Raw genomic sequence first — 24519 nt, 5'->3', positions numbered from 1 at the left:
GGTACCTATATTAATTTAGAAAATATAAGGTTACCGAATTTACCCGTTTTTGCATCCTAAACCTTCGAATTTTAAAAAATCACCTCTTTGTGGATCTTCATAGGGAGAGGGGATCCTAATGTTGAATAATTCATTGGTTGACAGTAACTTTACTATTGAATGTATATAGATGGATAGATAAAACTACTCAGTTGAATATCTGATTAATATTTGCATTGAAACTTTTTAGAAATTAGCAGTTTCTGTGTAATTCTGTTTTTTTATAAAATCTCCTTTGAATTCGTTTTAACCGTATTGGTGTGTAAAAATATATAAACAATTGTGTATATATAAATTATTTAGTAATTTTTTGTTTTCCTTGTTTGTTTATTTTTTTTGGCAAGCAAACATTTTAAATTAACAAAAACAATTTAGGAAAATATTAACGAATAAAGGTCATATTTTAACAACATAATTTATTTACTTAAAATATTATTTAAAGCCATTAAAATGTTTACAAAAAAAGCACCATATTATAGATGAAATCAATTTATATACAGTATACTGATGGAAATGTGGAAAAGGTGAAAAAATAAATTCGTTAAATTGTTTAAAGGATATAATAGACATATTTTTAAAGCCAAATATTCGCAATGCACACAATTGATGACTGCATGGGAATGATTTAGTATACAATTTATTAGATTTAAGTAGGATCTTTTGTGAATCCCATTAGTTCAGTGTAACCAGCTAAATATATGAGAGAAAGGTTAAAAATTCCTCCTTATGCTAATATGTCAACGACGTGAAACTCAGTTTTGTCACAGCATTACCCAGATCGTTGATATTTTCTGGGACTATAATGTGGAGTAAAAAGTCCCGTAAGTATGCTATCGAATGATATAGCTTTTAGAGTTTCCCCTTGAGGTTATGAAAAAATGCTACGGGCATTTTGAGTTCAGTGGCGAACAAACTGCGATTAAGCCAAGAGTCCTCCCTAGAGTCCTCTTTAGTAATGCAATAGAAAAGTTCTGGTCCTACAAAACTATCTGGAGGCCTTTGTTGGCCAAACACTCAGTCCGTTTGTTCTCAGAGCGACATTCATTGTCAGATCTTTAGCATAATAACAATTCATTGTGCCTCCTATAGTTCATGACACATACCGACCTTACTCCATGAAATCTTATATTTTGAGAATATGTACACAGAGAAAACAGATTCGTGATAGCAACCGAATTTGTTACCAATCGAATGATTCGGTTGCACACATATAATTTTTCAGTTCTAACAACAGAATGTCAGTTGATAAAGAAGAATTTCAGTTGAGGCAACCAACCTTTAGTTACTCCTTCCAAAATATTGTAGCCACAACTGTAAAATTCGGTCACTAAGACAGAATCATTCGATTGGCAACAAATTCGGTTGCTATCACGAATCTGTTTTCTCTGTGTATGTCCCCAGGAAAAAGAGTTATAGACTTACGAGCCTAGAAAAAAACCGGCCTTGAGAAATGTTCTCATAGCCCGAATTACGTAATAAAAATTATGCAGCAATGCTCTAAAAGTAAAATGTTTCATATTTTCAAAGAACATGAAGTGTCTTGGTTGCCTTTCTGATAGAACTGAACGTGTGAGAGACTTGACTATATGAGAATAATAATCCCAAGATTCTTCCGAGAACTGGCGTCATTCAAAATCGGTTCTGAAACTCGTCAATTAACTGGCACACATTTTTTTTTTTCAATTCTCCTTCCTCGCTCCATTTTAAGGTTAGATCAAGAGCCTCCTTCATCAATTTCGATATCGTTCCGCCTGGTGATAGATATGTATTACCTAATTGCCAGTAAACTATCAATATCAATAATCCACAGTAGGACCTCGATATTGCATATTGGCAAAAGTTTGTAACTCAGAATGTAAATTTCTCCAGCATCCAGTTTTGAAAAACTGCTGGAGAGTAGTTCATGCGTAAAGTTTTCCCAGTCCATAATATTCATTAAACTCTTTCTTGTACTTTATTTATTTGTTATGTATTAATAGTATTTATACAAGCCGCAACATTAAAAGTTGTTTATTTTTCACATTCACTTCAATGTTTAACCAAACATAAACAAATTAATTTTCACATGTCACACTTAATTCTTATTAAAATCATATTATTTGGAAAACTTCTCCCCAACAAAATGCTAAAATTACTATTATTCCCCAAATACAATTAACACAATATAACGCATAAATTACAAAATTAATAGCTTAAGCCAAAATTACAACTAAATCCAAAAATAATACAATAAACAGCAAGAAATACAAAACACAATCCTTTCTCATACATTTACTTATACAACTTTAGCAAAACTTATGAATATTCAACGAAGTTGAAACCGACAACCAATAAATAGTATGAATTATATTTATTTCCGTCTCAGCAGGTTTTGACTTTTATGAGTCGATTCAAGTCAACTACAACGTGAACACGCATACTTTACTTTTTCGAAAAACTAAAACACATAGATACACACACAACAAATATTAGCAACAAAATGAAACTTTCAACCAACTCACGCAAAGATATATCCAATATTGTAAATATTGTACACTAAACAATATAAATACTATTGCAAATAGTAGTACGTACAGAGAGACTGTAGCTATCGTTCGTTTGTGTTTTTCTATTTGTAACTATTGACAGCTAGACAGAACCGCAGGAGTAATGTTGTACGTATTAGTTTGCTCCTGCTGATATTGTACAATAGTTTTAGTAATAGTTTCAGTTGTATTTGTATTTGTTGCTTTAGCACACACACACTTTTGTGCTAATATTGCTGCAAAGTTTGTAAGTTCTTTATGTAGTTCTTTATTTAAACTGTAAGTTTTATGTTGCAGCAAAAAATAAATGTTTTTGTATTTCCGGTTTTTTTGTTTTTCACTTCCTCTGCCATTACCAATCCTCCTCTAACACTTTTCAAACACTTTGTTAATGGTGCAGAAATGTTTGGAATATTTACGCGGCACATTAAATATTTAACACCTTTTAAGAGCTAACAGCAACTATCAATATATGGAGTTGGGAGTTAGTGTTTAGGAATGTTATGTTTAGGGTAAAGAGTTGAAGTTAAACAAAATGCGAAATAATGAGAATAAAGATTAGATGGAAGGCAGTTGCATCCTGTCTCATTCAGTTATCCAATAATATCTCTAATAAGACCTAAAGGCCTAAAAATTCAAGCACTTGAATATTTTGTTGGAATTTGACTTGAATGCAAATTTAATTATGTTTTAAGCTTGAAAAATATTTTAAAAAATTAAATATTTTTTAAATAAAAAATATGTGGCTGGAATTTATGTTTCCTTTTGACTGGATAATGCTATTGATATAAAGTGTAATACAACTATCATTCCATTGCTTGACTTGGATTCAAGGCTTGAATTACACTTGCTTTCCACTTTTCACAGAGTAAATTAATTTTTCACCGTTCAAATTGCTACTTGACATTGAGTTAATTTGCGTACTAAAATATTTTCATTCATCATCCGGAAGATTTTTCTGCTATTCCGCTAATTTTGTACGAAGCTTTGAAAGATTTGTGGATTTTCAAATTACTGATCGTAAAACTTGCTTTCGGTATTATAATCGAAGCTACTTTTGATAGAAGTTATCTATCAACCAGGTGATGATCCAGAGAGACTTCTAAGCCACAATATAATTTTGTGATTGCTCTGATTCTGTGATCGATATAATTTGGTGATCGATTTCGATCGATTCTGTGACTGAGACAGTTTTCTTAGTAATAGTCAGATAACTTTTGGAATGATTTTCATTTGAAGTAAAGAGCGTTTTTAATTTAACCAGGAGTTCAATTATAACAAAGATAATTATATTTAGAGCAACAGTTATTGAAATACACTAATTCAAAAGTAGTTCACTTTAAAATTAATGAGGTTTGATTATTAATTGGTTTGATTGCTGCGACATTTAAATATTTTCTTTTATTTCCAGCAAATCTTTAGCCACGAACATAATTTCCAACAATTCACATAAAAACCAATAAATACTCGTAAAAGCTGCTCACATGTAATACATAAAAGTGTTAAATAAAATCAACTCGTAAGAGCAAAATCATTTGGATTTTCTGCACAAGAACTTTGCACATTAAATAAACTAACTTTTTGACTTTTTGCGTGACTTTAAAAATGATGTTTTGCTTTATATTCTCCAGTCAGCCCCTCATCCACCGGCAACCGGCACTTAAGTTGCAAATAGCTAAATGCTTAAGGCGTGTGTGGCTGAATGTAAGCACATATGTAGGTATGTCAGAATGACTGTGTTGCAAGGTAGTATGCGTGGTAGTCTCTTATGATTGCTAAGACACGCATCTAACATTTGTTAACTTTTTCTTTGTAGGTCATAGAATTTTTCACACTTTGATGTGTGTTTTAAAGTAAGTTTTGCAAAATATTTTCTAGTTGTAAAAGTATTCAATTGTGTATTGCCACCTGTAGATGGAGTGTAAAAATTACAAAAACACACACACACAAATTTAATATCCTGTTTTGCTTGCTTTCATTTACTCATATGTATGTGCTAAATATATAGAGAATCAATAGAAACCATTGTTCATTGAACTCCCTAGAAAACAAAAATATTGTTGTTACGAGAGTTTGGTAGTAAATTTTCAAAAAAGTACACAGAATAATTCTTAAACATACAGTCTTGCAGGTGACTTGAAATGTGTGAGTGTTTCTGTGTGCGAAAGCCCCAAAAGATTGCAGAGTCGAAATATATCAGATGTCTATCTATCAGCAGCACATCTATGAAATGAGAAATAAACAAAACAAAAACACGCACCAACAAACAAACACAACATTTATCTTTTCAATATATCTTTAGCACTTTAACACAAATAAATTCATATGTGTTTGTGGAATTGAATTCTGTTTATCAAGGTTGGAGGGAATGCTACACTGAGAGAACAATTTTCTTAAATTCTCTATACATTGATCAGAAATTATACATATGTAGCACTGTTATTTACATTCCTAAAAATGTTGCTAGGTAAGCAAACATACTTTGTTATGAATTTCTATGTTAGATAAATTCTCTGCGAGTTGTTAAGTATTCCCTAATTAATTTGCCACGTATAAAACATAAGGTCGACATTAGAGAGTCCCAAAAATTTTTTTTTTGGAATTTTGGAACGCATATTTAACTATAGTTTTATATACATATATAACAAAAATAGAGGGTATTTTTGTTATATATATAAAACTATAGTTAAATATGAAATTTTTGAATAATTACTTATGCAATTTAGTTTAAAAGAATCGAAATGTGTACGTAATTGTCGTTCTAATAAGATATAGTACACAAAAATTGGTTAAAAAATTGCCAGGCCATTAACGTGTCTCAGGCCACTAGAACAAGAAATGTAGGAACAAAATTAACATATTTTGAGATATATTAAAATAAAAGCACATTTTTACTTAAAATATATCCATATTTACTTGTATATGAGTTTTTGTCTTCGTAGAATACCGTTAACCTATTCGCAGGTATAACCAAAAAACGGCAGTTTCAAAACTCCATTTTCAAATTTTTAAAAATTTTATTAAACAAATTTCAGAATTTTTTAATTGTCACATTGGGATTTATTAAGATCATAATAGGGAATAAAAATATGAAAAAATTATGATCATACGTCCTATAGTTTTTCCGTACCTGCGATTTAAATTTTGCAATTTTCTAGAAAAACATATTTTGGCGAATGAGCCGAATATTAAAGTCCTGGTAATTTTAAATATAGTCTAAAAATTTTACTAAAATCGAAAAACATTAACCCTTAAATCGAGAAGGTCAAAAGTCAAATTTTTCAATATTTGGAATTTCTCAGGGAAAAATAGCGAAATGTTATATATTTTTAGGCCTATTTTGATGAAACTTAAGAAAAATATAACACAGAGTCTAGTATTTACAAAAGCAGCAGAAATATTAAAACTAACCCATAATTGCACTTATGCTTTTTGAAAAATATAATAAAAAATGCTTTTTCAAATTTAAATAAAATTTTTACTTATGAATATTTTTTTATGAAATTTTACAGTTATATAGATTTTTCTACTAAAAATTTCAATTTTCAACTCGCGATAATTTTGAAATGATTTGGTTGGAAAGGGGTTTCCGATGAAAAAGTCATTGATTTAAGGAACCCTTTGGAACAGTAATATGTGTGGTAAATTTCATTAAAATCGAAGATTTCAAATCTGAAAATAGCAGTTTTCTGTCCGTTTTGATATGGATCTTCCCATCTATTTTTTTTTAAATTGAAACACAGACGAGGCAATATGTCCAACTTTGGGACCCCTAGCCGCACCCCTGCTGGGCCCATGAGATTAAAATTTCATTCAAATCGGACTAAGGGCTTAGATGTATCCAATTAGCAATTAGGTCTCTGTTCCTCCATTACGTGGACAATATTTCGAAAGGATTTGGGTGTAAAAACTTTAAAAATATAGCTGGTGCAAGAATTGAAGCCACACGATCTTCCACAACGGCTAACTTTTGGTGAATAGGCGCTGGAAAATTGTGTTCAGCGACGAAGCTTATTTCTGGTTGAATGGATGATGCATTGCAAGAACTGAAAAATGCACTGTTTGGCGTGGATTATGGGCCGGTGGCATCAAGTTACTGTAAATGGCTAGCACTACTGTGGCACTGTAGCGCCAAACTGCACGCGAAACAATGGCCCAATTGAGGGCAGATTTCGGTGAACAGCTTATTTCACGTTTGGGTCAATTGGCCGTCTAGATTGTGTGATTTAACGCCTTTACACTATTGTTTGTGGGGCTATGTTAAGGCCCATGTCTATAACAATTTACACACTGGAAGCCAATATTGAAGAATTTATTCGTAAGATACCGGTACCGGCAGATATGTTGAATGTATTTGAACCGATGCCTTCATTAATAAAAAAATATTATATTTTAAAACTACGGCTTCTATGAATTAATCGCAACTTTGGGTACCATCGAACCCACTGTGCGATGCATATAAACCAATTGAAGAATAGCGTTTAATATTTACATGAAATCATCTTTAAACTTTGAATTATAAAGATCGCTCTATCGACTCAAATAAAGATTTCATACATTTCTCTAAATTGTATGTGTTTTTTTTTAATCAAATCCGAAAGCTCTTTAAAAATCACTATTTATGTAGGCGCAATTGGCTACAACCATAGGACAGTCACATGTTAAAGTAACTAGTCACGTAGCTAACTATGGTGACCCTAAATTATAGGTAAAATTACTAATACAAGCAATCAGAAATGCTAGATGCCAATAAAAAGTCATATATTTTTCTCAGTATACCTGAATATTTCCCATAAAAATGTCAAACTTCTTTTTTATATCATCCACTGATTTTGGAAATTAATTTTCTATTTTTTTATAAAAAACAAGTCTCCCCGGTATAAGATATTTATCATCCATAAACATCACATCATTCCGTCATATGTTTATGGTTGTTTTTGTTAAATTTCATTTAACTTCTTTAAACATTTCTTAAATAGAATTGGAGCATTTTCTTACACTCTCTGACTGTATGGTAGCAAACCTTTCAAATACGTATTTCTGTCTGATGATTGATTTTAATCAGAAAATTAAGTGGCTTTCTAATGGTGTTTTTTCTCCTCTTTTATATTTATTTCTTGTCTTGATTCATTCATTTTGTTAATTTTTTTTATTTTGCCAAAGGTGCTAAAATTGTTTGTGAGAGAAAAGATTTCACCTAAAATGAATGTGGTTTTCTTTAAATATGGTTTCTGATATGTATCATCAGGTTTTGTCTGACTTTTCCTGTCTTGTCTTCTTTTCATACGTATTATTTGTCTTGTGGTTTAGTTGAGTCTGTGTAAGTGGCTGGTGTCTGGGTGTGAGTGCTGTAATCAGAGATTTCCTTAATAACTTTACTTGTCAATTAAATGGAAAAGAGATCGAAATTGAATGAATGAATGATGAAATTACATGGCTGATGTGATGAAGTGTGATTTGTTTTATCTGTATAATCTTTTTGTTCAAGATAAAAGTTTGATTTTATGTAGAAAGTAAAAGAAATAAAATAAAATCTTAAAAATTTATTTTATTTTTCTTGAAATTTTTTTAGAAAATATTATTTTAGTATAATAATGTGGAATAAACAGTGGGAGAGTAAAAAAAGGAAAATATTGTTTAATAAAAATCAGCTTTTATTAATCAAATATTTCTTAAATATTAGCTTACTTAAGTAAACCATTTAAGCATTCTGATAACAATCTCTCTTCCGATCATAAATTAGTTTAAGAAAGAGGTATATTAAAGAGATTTGTATTTAACACGCACATAGATCTCAATTAAAAGATATAACTATTTTCTGCTGTTGTTAGGGAGAAGTGAACTGATGCAGAACTAGTCACTTGATTGGTTACTGGGGGATAGAGATTAGTTGTGGTTTTAACACTTTAATGAAAGAGACCAATTACTGTAACCTGGCGCTGTCATTTTCTTTAATAAAATATTTTATAAATTAATTCCCTTGAAATTATTTTTTCTAAAAAGCTTAAAGCATATGTAAAATTTTTTTATTTTGCAACACCCACTGTAACAATTTCCTTTTGTTTATGTTCTTGAAAAGTACAATCAAAAATATCTTAAATACTTTCAAAACTAATTTGCCATCAAACAAAATATTATTTGTTGTTTTTTTTTCTTCTATCAATAAAATACCAAAATGAAAACAAGAAAAGAAAAGAAAAGACTAACTATAAAATATACAATAAATACAAAGACTAACTATGTACAACAATAAAAATAATAATACTAATAGCAACAACTATAAAGTTAAATACTAGAATAACAAACATGAACAATATAATAAGACAATCTGTTACACTAAATAACAGATTTGTAGAAGACAATACAAGCAAACATAGACATAAAAACATGTAAGGAGTGAGTCATAAAAAAACGTAACAAAAAACAGTTTTATTAAATATGAATGGAATGAGTGAAAATGAAATCCAATAGTTGATGAATTTATTGTAAAGATTTATAATGGATGAGTCAAAATTCACTCAAGATTTGAATTTGCTACGATATGTGTAGTAAAGTGATGTCAAAAAAAAACGGGCTGACAGTTTAGGATTAGTAAGAGTAAGGCATTAGTGGAGAGAACAACACGTTTGGATTGGTGAACAATATTTGAAAAATTGGCTTATTCCGAAATTTCGACATTAAATTTCCTTTCACTGTGAAGGACTTATTAAACATTTGACACATTTTTATATATATAAAATTATTATACATTAGTTAAAATTATATTCCAGGGACTAAGATTTGTACTTATGTTTTGAACTAAAAATCTAAAAATTTGTTACGTCCATATATCTTTTGGTGGCAAGTGTTAAAATGGAATTATAAAAAGCAAAACAAAAATCAAAAAAAATGGGAGGTCATTCAGTTTGTAACACATCGAAATATTCATCTCAGACCCATAATGGGTCCTAATGACATTCTAAGACAATTTGCTATGTCCGTCTGTTGAAAACACGATAGGGCCCAAACGAAAGGAGCTAGCTGGATGAAATTTACCACAAATTCTCTCTGCTGAAATGTTTTGTTAGGTATTGAAAATTTGCAATATTAATCCATGATTTCACCATGATTTCAAAATTTTGCACAAATTAGTAATAAGTACTCTGAAATTATTTTATAAGGTTTGGCGAAAATCGAGCAACATTTGACCTTAGTCCTCATTTGAGGTCCCCCTCAGAAATTATTCATAAACTAGATTTATATGACCATAAATCCTTCTAACTACTTTTGTCAGGATCCGACCATAATTTAAACTAACTCTATATAACCTCTTTATTAGAAAAATATTTTATAGACCCATTAATGCCATATTTATGCCCATAATTTCAACAGATAGATATCTATGGTGTGAAATACCCAGCTGATAGATTTACCTAAAAGGTAACTTGACATTAATATCAAATGCATATCTACGGATCAAAATTACTAAATATTTTTACTCCATAAGTAACTAAGCACTGATAGATATCTATTTGTAGAAATTAAGGGCATTAGTCCGAGGCTGGTAAAATAATAATATAATTGAATTGAAATGAAACTGTTGCCCATTTTGAAATCCTAGTTTTGGAACTTAGTACTCAAAATTTTGATAAAACACTAGGTATAATACGAAAGGAACTATTTGTGGAAACTCCTGTTAGTATATGGGGGATTTCACGTCAAATGAACCAACTTTTAAAATCGATGTCTTCCTATCGGAATGAAATTTGCACCAAGGTTAGACCTATTGGATGGATAGTAATTCAGACACAATTTTTTAACAAGAGCGGTCAAGAACTCTCGGAGTTAGAGGGGGTCAAAATTTGACATTTTGGCCAAACATGTGATTTTTTTCATCCATGTAACTTATTACCCATTGTTCTTAGCAAAATGTGTCAATAGTATTTCTTAAGTCTTTCAATCAAAAATATTAAAAAAAAAAAAAAAAAAATTTATATTTTTTTTCGAAATCAAAAACTTTTTTGACTTTTTTTCAAAATGGCCTTTTTTTAATAAAGCTTAGATATTTTCCTTGAGAACCTACTTGGTCGCTTAGTGGGATACGAGTTCGATATCTATTAAAAAAATGTTTTGTAACTCAAAACATGCAATTTTTGACTTTTTTTGCAAAATCAAAAACTTTGTTGACTTTTTTTCGAAATGGGGCCTCTTTTTTAAATTTGTTTTTTGCTCAACAGAAAGCTCAAATATTTTCCTTTAAGACCTATTTAGTCGCTTAGTGGGATGCGAGTGGGATATCTATCAAAATAAATGTTTTGTTACTCAAAATTGTATATTTTGAGTAACAAAACATTTTTGATTTTTTGATTTTGATTTTTTTTGCAAAATCTAAATTTTTTAAATTGACCCTTTTTTAAATTTTTATTTTGCTCAAATGAAAGCTTGGGTCAAATCTGTTAAGACCTATTTGGTTGCTTAGTGGGATGCGAGTGGGATATATAGCAAAATAAATGTTTTGTAAAACAACAAATACAATTTTTGATTTTTTTTTTGGCAGAATCGAACGTTTTTCCAAAATGTGCCCTCTTTTAAAATTTTTTTTTACTCAAATGAAAGCTTAGGTCCATTCCTTTATGAGCTTTTTGGTTTCTTAGTGGGATGCTAGTGGTCTATCTATCAAAATAAATATTTTTGTGTTAAAACGTTTATTTTGATACTATCCCACTCGCATCCCACAAAGAAACCAACGAATCAGCCAGTCAAAAGCGGCAGCTTTATATCCAAAATATTTTGATTCTGCCCCACTGTGCAATGAAATTGATTTCGCCATTCATTACAAAACAAACATTTATAAATATGGTCAATTTAGTGTCATGTGTAATTTACGATCTCTCGTTAAATCTTTGACACATTGTCAGAATAAATACGGCTAATTGTTGAAATTTACTCTTGAGAAAGGCTTTGACTTCATATCATTCTTAAGTTAACATAAAATCTCCGTGTTTGCAGCCGAAATTATTAACGAAAATATGTTTTAATTTTATACTGTTTTTAACAAAACACTCCTTAAGTGAAGACATAAACCGCTAATATTTAAACTGATATAAGTCAAGTTTAATTGATAAAATGTGATCATATTACTGAAACAAAAATATTATTAAAGTAAGCTTTTAATAAAAGAATTTTTACTTACTAACGATAATGTAAATATGTTATTAGTAGCTTAAGTCAATGAAGTTTTTTAATACTAAAACCATAGAGAAACATAGAGCGGAAATTAGAAAAAATAAACTCAAACAAAAAAATTACTCAAAATAATCACACAAACGAGTGTTTTTTGTTTTCACATAGTTTTTTTTGCTAATACATTCTCACTACTTTGACAGCTGAGTTAGATCTTTGACAGGTGAGTTTCCGATCAATGTGTAAGTCATTTATATATGACTAAAACAATTATTGTCAAATTTGTCTACAAATTCAATAAAATGAATGTGTTTAAATTTATGTAAGCAAAAAAAATATGACTTAAGTAACAGTAAAGTTAAAAGCTTGTTAAAAAATATATTTTTAACGTAGTTAGGAGTACTCTGAAACTTTACCTATAGTTTGAATGTATATTTTCGAACACGATAAAATGAACAAAATTAATAAATATATTATTTTCGCCAAAAAAAAAAATACTTAAGACAAATAAATGAGAAGCAAAAAACGTTATACAATCAATAATAATAAAGTTAAACTTCCGTTTGAATTTCTTTAATAAAGTTATCAGTTTTGATCGCAAGGGTCTAAAAATTGTGTGAACATGTAGGTTGATAAAAAGAACCATTTTGAATTTTTGAGTAGTTACGTCCGTTTGCATTTAAGGTGACGATATATTTATTTATAACAATCATACTTATACAAACAACAACTTTGACCAGAAACCTTAAGCAAATACTGGGAACAAAACATATTTTTCAAACTACTAAAAGTCGACAAACTGAATTATTATTAGCGAGGAGAGAAAGATACTGCTTAGTGAAAGCAAGTAACTCTTAGGGGACTGCTACACGTTCAATATATATTGACCGCGATCCAGTATCGCGATATTTATTGAACGTGTAGCATGCAGTATTGATGGATCGCGATCCAAATTGTAGAATAACCTAATTTTGCGTGATCCAATAAAATGGATCGTGATCCAAATATCACAATATATATTGTACGTGTAGCAGTGCCCTTACATATAACAGATAAATATTAGAGAAAGTGATGGCGATATAGGATTGACAGTCCCCCATTTTAATTAGGTTTTCCACAAATAACTATTAAGCATCATACATTTCTGAATGGAAAATATGGAAAAGACATGAAGCATCCAAATAAACATACACATACATATGTATGTTGGTATGAATACAAACTAATAGTTAACAAACTGCCTCACAGATGATCAGATTTGAAGGCAAACAAAAAATTCACAAACATGCTTGTGCTGTGTTAAGAACAAATTCAATAAATTGACCAACATTTGAACTATCATCATTGTTGTTCTTTTTTTTCTCTATTGTTATATCCTTGTTATTCCCTGTATCATAGATATAAAGACACACACACTGGCAAATATGTTATAGAAATAGATGAGAAAATAAATTTTTGAGCAAAAAAATATGCTACAAACGATTACATATTGCTACTTCAAAACAACAACTAATACTAGAGGCAGCACAGAGAGCAATGTCTATGAGGCAAAAGACAACAAAACGAATATTTGAAAGAATTTGTTCATTTTAATTTGTTTCAGTTTACTTTTCAAGAATCTGTATTGAAGCCTAAATTTAAACAAAAACAAGTAAGAAAGTATGGTCTGTCAAGCCCGACCATATAATACCCTACACTAAGTAAAAGATCAAAAAAAAGTTTTCTTTTAAAATTTCAATAATTTATATTTTTGAGTGATTTTCGGAAGTGGGGTTATATGGGGGCTATGACCAATTATGGACCGATCACCATGAAATTAGGTCGTGTGATTTATGTCTATATTGAGGTTAACTATGTTGAATTTTGTGTGTTTACCAACATTTTTAAGCGATTTATGCACGTTAAAGTGATTTTCGGAAGCAGGTCTATATGGGAGCTATGATTAATTATGGACCGATCGTAACAAAATTTGGTGACATGAATTTTGTGTATATAAAACTTAAATTAAACATTTATGACCGATAAAGTCCAATTTCGGTAGGACATTTGTATGGGGGCTAGGTGAAATAGTGGACCGATTTCAGCCAGTTTCAATAGGCTTGGTCCTTGAACCGAAAATAATATGTACCAAATTTTATCGAAGTATCTTCAAAATTGCGACATGTACTCTGCGCACAAGGTTTACATGGACAGCCAGCCAGCCAGCCGACCAGACGGACGGACGGACGGACGGACATCGCTTAATCGACTCAGAAAGTGATTCTAAATCGATCGGTATACTTTAAGGTGGGTGTTAGACTAATATTTTTGGGCATTACAAACATCTGCACAAACGCATAATACCCTCCCCACTATGGTGGTGTAGGGTATAATTAAAGAATCTTTGAGTGATATGTATTGTTTTTGAGGTTCACGGCAACCTCATAAGAGACACAATGATGACAGTGGTGACTCTTATTTAACACATATCGATTTTAGATGCTCCCAAGGTCTAAAATTCTTCTTCGTCGAACCTAATGCTGAAAATTTGAGCATTATTATTTGAGCATAATTGTATTTCATTTAACCATAGATGTTTAAATATAAACATTTTTTGACATCTAACTAGGGTTTGGGGTCCGGGAATTCCCGGGATTTCGCGGACGGGAATTCCCGGACCCCAAACCCTAGTTAGATGTCAAAAAATGTTTATATTTAAACATCTATGGTTAAATGAAATACAATTATGCTCAAATAATAATGCTCAAATTTTAAAATTATTGACGGAAATTCATAATCTACTGCTTACTTGGCGCCGTCACATAGAAACCAAGAGACTTCACATGAAGTTAAAAGCCTCTAGCTTTCATTGGCTATCAGTGATCAATCAATATTAAACCTTGAATATAAAGCCATAAGACCCCTTTAAAACTAATTTGGACATATGGAATACAATTATGGGGCAACAGAGGGCCAAATCTAAAATTCTTAGGACGGGAGCACCATGATATATAAGTAATGAAAACATGCACAAGGACTTGGAAGTGTCAATGGTAAAGGAAGAGTTCAAGAAAGTCCGAGAGATATATATTGTAAAACTGCAAAACCATCCTAACCTGGTTGCAAGACAACTTGTGCAGAGCCAAACCCGATCAAGGCTACAAAGAGCAGATCTACCACCCCGCTAAGATGCCATTTAAAGTGCAATTTATCCATGAATGCTCTTTTGTTAGAGAGCAACTAGTTTTAATTTTAGTTATAAGATTTAAATACTTATTGTTAGGCCCATTAAAGATTCCGAACTGGTATGACGTTATATACGTCATTGGAAAGGCGTTTGAAATATCTATCATTCACATTGTCTATATTAATTATTTAGTAATCCATATATAGATCAACAATCGAGCTAATCTTTATTTGTTGGTTATATCTCAGCCATTTGTGGGCCGAGAGCAATGAAACCGGGTCTATAGAGAATACATTGTTACGAAATCGTACTTGAATTCAAATATAACGATTTTAACGGCTGATTTAAAGTTGCATACTGCTTTCAAACAACAGTGCCTCTCAAACTGTAACATATCTGTGGGTATTATTAACATTGAATAAAAGCTTTGAGTTGATCATTGATCGTAGGTATGGCAAAGCTGAATGTTTGCTGCGACTCGTTTATTCGAACTTGAAAGCTTTCGACTTATACGAGTTTTGACAGTTTAAGAACATTGTAGAAAGTTCACCAGAGATGGCGTGTGTATAAATAGTGGCCATGGTTGCAGTCGTTAGTTCAGTTTATCAGATGAATTCGTGTACATTATAAAGTGTGTCTGTATTTCTGCGAATTTATAAACGTGTATAAAAAAACACTGAGTGACTATTTAATTCTGTTGTTGTACATTTTAAATAAATAAAGAGTTGTTACAATTTTTAAACTACTAAACGGCTTTTATTTGCAATCAAAAGTATCCGGTTTATTTAAAGGAAATAAACCAACGTTTTGAAAAGGTTAAAACGTAACAATATTGATGCATGAATCATGTATGCATTTAAATTATTTTGAGGCAACGGATTTGTTATAATTTTTGAAATTTCGTTAAAAAATTTTGGGAAAATACAAATCTTGGTTTTTTAAATATGGATGAAATTTTAATAAAATTTTGCTAAAATTTTAATCATTTGCACGGAGAGCAATATGAGAACATTAGTGCATCGAAAAAAGTGTAAACAATGTCCATTCTAGTATACAGCCTAAAACTCTATTTGTCTAAGATCTAACCAAAGTTCTGCTAAACTGAAGGTGCAGTCTAGAAAATTTAATTAAAATTATGATATATTTAATTTTATTCTTGTTAATGATTTGACAGTATTAATACTCTGCATCCTAAAAACTAAAAACCAATATTTTTGTATATGTATGAGAATGTTTGTATACACACATATGATCTATGTATGTTGCACAGTATCTCAACATCTTCAACATATATTTTAGTAAACTATACTGTTAGAGAAAAAGTCAACATTTAGTTTGGTTTACCAAATAATAACAAAGCAACAACAAACACAACAATCTAACTAACAAACAAGAATAATGAATGGTTTTTCATAACAAAAACAAAAAAAAAGGACAAAAAAAAGTCGGAAACTAGCAAACAATTGCCAATATGTTGCACATACAAAAGACATGGTCATTTGTTGCCAAAAAAAATAGAAAAAAGTAAAAACGAAAACATTGAACAACTTTTACAAAAAAATGTATTAAAGCTTTGCTATAAATTAAATAAACAAACTGGTCATTAATGTAAAAGATGTGGGAAATACTATGATGTAAAGAGGAAATAAATTTATTCAGTACAGATCAAAATCAAGAACTTTAGGTATTTCATTTGTAATGTAAAACAATATTAATTTACATACCTAAAGGTATGTAAATATGATACTTTAAAACCTCCAACTAAAAAAAAAACACACCAGACGTCTACGTTTAATAAACACATCTCTTATGGAAATGTCTATCTTTAAGTCCCTACCAAAACTAGATACAAAAAAAAACTTTTCTGACCTTTTTAAGGAAGCAACAGTAAAGGATTAGACTATGAAAAGACTTTTGCCTTCTGGCTGGCCACAATATATAGCACCATATACAAACTAATTCATTTTCAATTAAAATCGTATCAGTTTTGTGAGAAAGGATTTATTTTGCAACCATTTTTTCGTGTTTGTTTTACACCAAATGGTCGGTTTTAGAGGTTTTTTTGTTAGATTTTATCTTATATACCAAGATTTTTCAACCAACAGCTGTGGTTACAAAAAAAAACAAGCAAGTAAGAAAGTATAGTCGGTCAAGACCGACCATATAGTACACTACACTGAGAAAATGAGCAAAAACTGTTTTCTTTTAAATTTCAATAATTTATTTTCGTGAGTGATTTATTTCCACATGAAACCTTCTTCTGTTAAATTGTATGTAGATACCAACATTTTTAAGACAGTTTTGATTTTTAAAGTTTTCAAAAGTGCGCCTTATATGGGAGCTATAATCAATCATTGACCGATCCGTACAAAATAGGTTTGATTTATTTTTTTGCTTCGAGAATTATTATTAATTTGAAAAAAGGGCCGAAGAAGCACACCGATTGCCCACCGAAGCTTAAGGTAACTGAATCGGTTTCAACATTCGAGAAATGGTTTATGAGGTTCAGAAGTGGTGATTATGACACGAAAGACAAATATCGCTCAGGACAGAGAAAAAAGATTGAAGACCAAGAATTGGAGGCATTACTCCATGAATATTGTTGTCAAACTTGCAGCAAGAGCTTGCACAATCATTGGGAGCTACTTAAGCAGCAGTTTCAAATCGTTTGCAAGCAGCAGGATTCATTCAAAAGCAGGAAAATTGGGTACCATACGAATTGAAGCCGAGAGACTTTCAAAGGCGATTTCGCATGTCCGAAAGGATGCTTGAATGCTAAAAAAGAAAATCTTTTCTGCACCGAATAATTAATTAAGATGAAAACTGTAAATATTACGATAACCCGAAGCATAAGAGACGAATCGACATCAAAGGTGGGAGCAAAAGGGTCATATCTATTATGAGCTGTATCGAACGCAACTAATTCGTTTGAAGCGAGCATTGTCCGAAAAACACATAGAGTATGCGGCCAGACATGAAACCTTAATATTCCATCAGGACAACGCTAGGCCACATGTTGCTGCTGCTGTTAAGAACTATATATAGAAAGCAGCGGTTGGGAAGTTTTGCCTCACCTGCCTTATAGATCAGACCTTGCCCCGTCCGACTACTATTTGTTTCGATCAATGCAGACTCTCTCTTCTCTTTAGAACAGAGTATCCGAAATTGGCTTGATTCATTCTTGGCTTCAAAAATTGAGCAGGTTGGCTTGTAATCCATATGTTGCCAGAAAGATGGGAAAAGGTCACAGAGAACAATGGCCAATAACTTGGAATAATTTATATTGTACAAATGATTCAAAATAAAAGCTAAAAATTTTAAACCATTCCTTAGTTTTAAGTCATACAAACAATATTTTTATAAAACATTTATTTGTGGCGATTCTGAATTGATCGGAATTAAGGTGAACGTTAGACTAATATTATCGATAGTTACAAACATCAGCACAAACAACCCATTATGGTGGTGTAGGGTATAAAAACACACACACAATAGAAAAAGAAGAAAAAAAAACGTAAATAAATCAATATGTTGGTAGATAAAAAAACAACATATTTTTCACATTTTCCTTTTTTTATAAAAAAACAAAGGGTTAAAAAATTAAACAAATACAGAACACCAAAAGCCATGAGACAAAGCTAAATTCATTAAATTCTTACAAGCAGCAGAAATGAAAATAAATTTATTGGAAAATAAACAAAATACCACACAAATTTATTTAATAATGGCTCTTTTTTTTCTTTCTTATCTCTTTCTAGTTCATCCTTTGGTACAAGTTCCAAATCAATTGGTGGGTGCTCCCGTCCTGACAGATGTCACTTTAATTTGCAATGTGGAAGCATCACCAAAAGCCATCAATTATTGGCAAAGGGAAAATGGTAAGTTCTATCTATCTCTATTTCTTCTTTTTGTTTTAAACCACATTGGGTTTTATGTTTGTAAAGATATAAGAGTGTATGGATTTCCCATCATTCATTTGTATGGGAATTCTTTAGTGTTTTTTTGTTTTTTGTTTTTAATTTTTCATTTTGTCAATTTTTCACTTAGTGAGTGTAAGGAAAACAATTTTTCATTTTCAATACAATTTGTCTTTATTAACTTCGTGCTTAGTGGTTTTAAACGTTTTTCATTTTTTTCCTTTCTTTAAACATTTTATTTCTGTTTTTTAGTTCATGCTTGTTTTGTATTGTGCTCCAGATGAAGTTGGAAAATGTAAAATGAAAAAAAACTATTTACACAAAATTGTTTTATCAACTACATCATCTTTATCGTCATCATTGTCCCTTCATTTTTTTTGTCAAGGTGACGACAAAGTTGTATGCATATGACATTTATTATAAACGTGACATGTTATATTTTTGGCAGGGTAACTATAGCTTGAGAATTTTCTTGAAAGTAAACGAATTTATAGAAATATTTTTTATGAAATAAAAGGATAATGCAATAAAATAATAAGGCTTTAAATCAAAATATTTATGAAACTGATTATAATATTTTAAAACTAAGATTCAACTTTATTGAAACTATTGAAATTCACAAGTAATTATATTTGGAAATAAACTTTAAATAAAGCTATTATTGCCATTGCTATATCCAAAAAAAGGTGATAATGAGTTGGAGTATCTGGCTAGGTCCAGAGTATCCATTCATCTAAGACGTCAAATGATTGGAAGTTATATCATGATCTCTTCGCGGATTATGGGGACATTAAGTTCTCTACGGATATTGCAATTTCGAATGTAAAACAGAGCATCCGTCATTATCCTTAAGATTCTTAACTTTTTTGTAGATACTAGATATTGGATGAAGAGTTTTTTCTCCATAGCTGTATGTCATAGCCATATAGCTCGTTTCTAAAATTTTCGAAAACGTTGTTCTCCAAGTCTATGGTTGACCATAAGTCAATAAACCAGTAAAGTCTGTTCCAATTTCCTGCACTTGCACAAATTTGTGCAGTTTATTCTTATTTTAACTAATGCTGTTACCATTCCGGAAACACATTCTTCATTTTGTGTTTAGCAGTGTCTGCACGAGCATGCTTTGATCCAGCATTGACTGTTGGCTGATCATGATTTGAAATAAATGTTCAATCTCTATACATATTGATATTTCTGTTCTCTCTTTTAATTACAATTATATATATATTTGTGTAACAAAAATTCTTCTGCTATTAATTATTTTCTTATTATTTTAGGTGAAATGATTATCGCTGGTGATCGTTATGTTTTAACAGAAAAAGAAGTCAATATGTATGCCATTGAAATGGTTTTACACATAAGACGTTTGCAGACAAGTGATTTTGGCGGTTACAAATGTATTTCGAAGAATAGTATTGGTGATACAGAGGGTACAATACGTTTATATGGTGAGTTATTAATGTCATATTTATCATATTTTTTACCCTTCACCTTCGTGAAATATAATTTTCCGACCCTATAAAGTATATATATTCTGGATCATTATACATATATAGCGGAGTCGATTAAGCCATGTCCGTCTGTCCGTCCGTCTGTCTGTTGGAATCAACTTTCCGAAGCCCACAAATAACTTACATACACGATTCATACATCAATATCTCCGGAATTCTTCGGGCTCGGTTGCTATTTAAAATCGAGAAAACCAGGACAACCTCGATTTTTGACCTATATCTGGATTACTAAGTCATTAATATAGACAATATGGATATCTAATGATAGATATTTCAAAGACCTTTGCAACGACGTATATAAGACCGTATTGGACCTACAATGGGTCAAAATCGGAAAAAATATTTTTTAACTCGAATTTTTTTTTCACCAAAAGTTTTTTTTTACTAAATATTAAAAAAAAATATTTAAAGTTTAAAAAAAAAAAAAATTAATTTATAAAATCAAATCCGAAAAATTTTTTTTCCAAAAAATGAAAAAAAAAATATTTGTTTACCTAAAAATTTTTAAAATTTTTTTTTAAGTATAATTTGGTGAAGGGTATATAAGATTCGGCACAGCCGAATATAGCTCTCTTACTTGTTTATACTAAAAATAGATTTTTGGTATAAAATATGAGTGATCACAGATTGAGCTTGTTTAAGTTTTTATTGTCAGTTATCTCTTTATGGTTATGATCGCAGATGTTTACAAGTTATTGAATAAAATTGTGACCAATGACATCATTCATATCATTATCGAAAACATATTATAGGGTGTATGAATAAAAATATTTGGGATAATATAAATTTATTTAAAGTATTTGCCATTGTTGAATTCCGCGCCAAAAGAATTTCTCATTTTTCAACGGATACTCTGTTTCACAGTGAAGCATATCCCAGAGAGAGCGTTCTCTTTCGATCGAAACAAATAGTAGTCGGACAGAGCAAGGTCTGGTATAGAAAGTGGATGAGGCGAAACTTCCCAACCATTTCATTCCAAATACTTTTTAACAGGTATTGCAACATGTAGCCGACTGTTGTCATGATGGAATATTACAGTTTCATGTCTGGTCGCAAATTCTGGCCGTTTTCGGCCAATGCTCGCTTCCAATGAATCATTTTCCGCAGCTCATAATAGATAGAACCCTATTGGTCCCACCAAATATAGATCATTACCTTAGTGCCATGAATATTTTGTTTTGGTCTCGATTCGGCTGGTTGACAGGGCTTCAAATATAATCTATTACGCTTCGGGTTATATTAATGGATCCATTTTGCATCGCAAGTAATGATTCGGTACAAAAATGATTTTCTTTTATAGCGTTCAAGCACCATTTCGGACATTCAAAATCCTCTTCAAGGTCTTCTGGCTTTAATTCGAATAGTAACCAATTTCCCCTGATTTTGGATGAATCCTGCTGCTAGCAAAGGTTTGGGAATTGCTGCCTGAGTAGCTCCCACTGATTTTGCAAGCTATTATTGAGTTTAACAACAATATTCATGGAGTAATGCCTCCAATTCTTGGTCTTCGAACATTTTTGGCCCGGCGATCTTTGTCTTTAAAATCATTACTTATGAAACGCACAAACCATCTCTCGCACGTTGAAACCGATGGAACACATTCACCATAAGCTTTGGTGAGCAATCGGTGTGCTTCAGCATTCTTTCAAATTAAAGTAGTAATGCAAAACTTCCCACATATGAAGCTTTGGTTGCACAAACTTCAACATTTTTGGTTACACTATAATGTTCAATAAAAAAGTGATAATAAATGACAGATATGTACCCTTCAAAATGACATACTATAAATCCCGCATTTTTCAGTCATAAATATAGTTATCATTGACTTGTATGATGGTGGCAATCAGATTTTGATTATACCAACAATTATTTGATAGCAATATATTATGATAGCATTATTCATCATGGAAATGATTGCCACAAGTATATTCGTGATCGCAGTCACGTTAATAACAACTGTTACTTAATATGATTACGGAAGTCATATGAATGATTGCAATTGTCATAGTATTGTTGAAGTGAGCTCGTGATCATATCGCAACCATGTTTTTTCTCTTGTTATATTTAGTTAATTTTTAACTTTATTGTATATTGTTTAATTTTAGAAATGGAACGGCCGGGCAAGAAAATCTTAAGAGAAGAGGACATGAATGAAGTAACGGTAAGTTCATTTAATATTTTAGATTTTATTTGCCTTTATAAACCACTAATATTTAATTCATATAAAAATAAAACAAATTACTTGAATAAATATTTCAAAATATTGATTTTAATTAAACTTGAACAATTCCCATTGTTTTTGTTTATTATGAATTTAATTTCACACTACAGCCAATTCATAATAAATTAAATTGAAAAGTAGATATCGATGGTCACTTGCAGAGATCTCCTAACTTTACATTTTTTTAAACATGAGACAAAGCTGTCAATCTACGAACTACATCAGAATGATGTAGGATTCGTTTGTTATTAATATTTCATGTTTACAAAAATTGGTAGCTAAGAAGTGTCAACATGTTATCATGAATATGTAGCATCACTCATTATGTGTGATTTCATAATTTTAATCAAGTTTAGTCATAAAGTTCAAAATTAACTTAATTAATGGTTATATCTGACCACATTAATATTTTCTTTACAAAAACCCACGATCCCTCTTTTCCCTACTTGCAGAAAAACGAAATTGTACTCAAAGAGAATCGTCACGAAGACAGTGCTCGCAATCAAAATGGACGCTTGTATAAAGAGCGCGGCTCGGATGCCAATCTCTATAACAATAACAGTACAGGGAATAGAACGATAAAACCACCATCAATTACAATATTAATAACATTATTATTGATGTCAATATTATTATTGGCCTCGACACGAACACTCAACGACAACAGTTACAATTACAATAATCATCAGCAGCAGCTACAACAGCAACAATACCAGTATAATAATCAACATAATCGCATCGATGACAGACTACTAAAACTATTAAAATTTGACATAAACGGATTATAGCTCAATTAAAATGTAATTAATCATAATTAGTGAAAACAACACAGAAAAACCACACACTAATAGAAACGCAAACAGACAGACAAACAGATACAGATACAAACTAACAATAATACTAAATAATACTAAAAATAAACAATAAATAATAATAAATACAAAATTAGGAATATGATAAATTAATTGAATGGACAAAAATACACAAACACACAAATAATAAATGAATTAATAAATAGTTGACTATAAATTTATATACAAACCCCCTCTCCCCCCCTCTCTCAAAAAGAAAGCAAAAACATCCTTAATGTTATAAATAAATAAGTAAAATAAAATAGTAAAAAGAGGACTTAGACATTATAAATATAAACCAACCACAAATTCAAAATAAATACAGTAATAAATAAATACAATAATAAATATTTGATTTACCACAAATATTTATATAAATTAAATATTTAGTAATAAAACTATGTATTTGAATTCAAGTATTTTTGTTAGTATGATGAGTACTTAATGAAAATTATGAAAATATTTCTTTAAGAAATTCAAAACTTTTGCATTAGTTTTTAATCACACATTGAATTGTTTACAAAAATAATGATTAATGAATGGTTACCTCGTTTAATAAAATATTTATATATAATGAAATTATTATAATTAAGCTATTAATTTATGTTATCAGTGGTAAAATATTTGCAGTAGTGTTGTCTAAGTTATATAGAATTAATAATACTTATATATTTAATCTGTTTGTATGAAATGAAATTGTTTAAAATGGTCAAATTTGGATTGTTATGAAAGTTTACTAAAACTGAAGGTTAGGGTTAAGTTCCATGGGCGGCCACTAGTCAAGCAGCTCAATTGGGTCTATTTAAAACTGAACTATGGTCTTATATACGTCGTTGCAAAGGTCTCTGAAATATGTATCATTAGATATCCATATTGTCTATATTAATAACTTAGTAATCCAGATATAGGTCAAAAATCTTGGTTGTCCTGGCTTTTTCCTCATATCCACTGCCATTTGTGGACCGATTTTGCTGATTTTAAATAGCAAACTTCTCGAAAGCATGTCTGACTGAATTATTGAAGATTGGGATCCAGAAGATATCAAGGGTCTTCAAAAAATTGATTTCAACAGACAGACGGACATGGCTTAATCGACTCCGCTATCTATGAGGATCCAGAATATATAT

The 24519-nt window shown here is 30.6% G+C and overlaps 1 protein-coding gene across 2 annotated transcripts in view; it reads left to right on the top strand.

The window, feature by feature from the left end:
- DIP-beta (Dpr-interacting protein beta) overlaps nt 1-23382 on the top strand; it is a 66061-nt gene extending 42679 nt beyond the window's left edge. For both annotated transcript variants that reach the window (XM_065508786.1, XM_065508785.1), the window contains exons 6-9: nt 18651-18770; nt 20087-20257; nt 22426-22481; nt 22994-23382. In XM_065508786.1, coding sequence (XP_065364858.1) covers nt 18651-18770; nt 20087-20257; nt 22426-22481; nt 22994-23329 — 683 coding nt within the window. In that variant the 3' untranslated portion in view covers nt 23330-23382. The remainder of the gene's footprint in view (nt 1-18650; nt 18771-20086; nt 20258-22425; nt 22482-22993) is intronic.
- The last annotated feature ends 1137 nt before the right edge of the window (nt 23383-24519 follow it).

Source organism: Calliphora vicina, chromosome 4, assembly GCF_958450345.1.
Source record: "Calliphora vicina chromosome 4, idCalVici1.1, whole genome shotgun sequence".
In the NCBI taxonomy this organism is placed as follows: Eukaryota; Metazoa; Arthropoda; class Insecta; order Diptera; family Calliphoridae; genus Calliphora; species Calliphora vicina.
The sequence above is the reverse complement of the archived record's forward strand: the minus strand, read 5'-3'. Positions and strand labels throughout refer to the sequence as shown.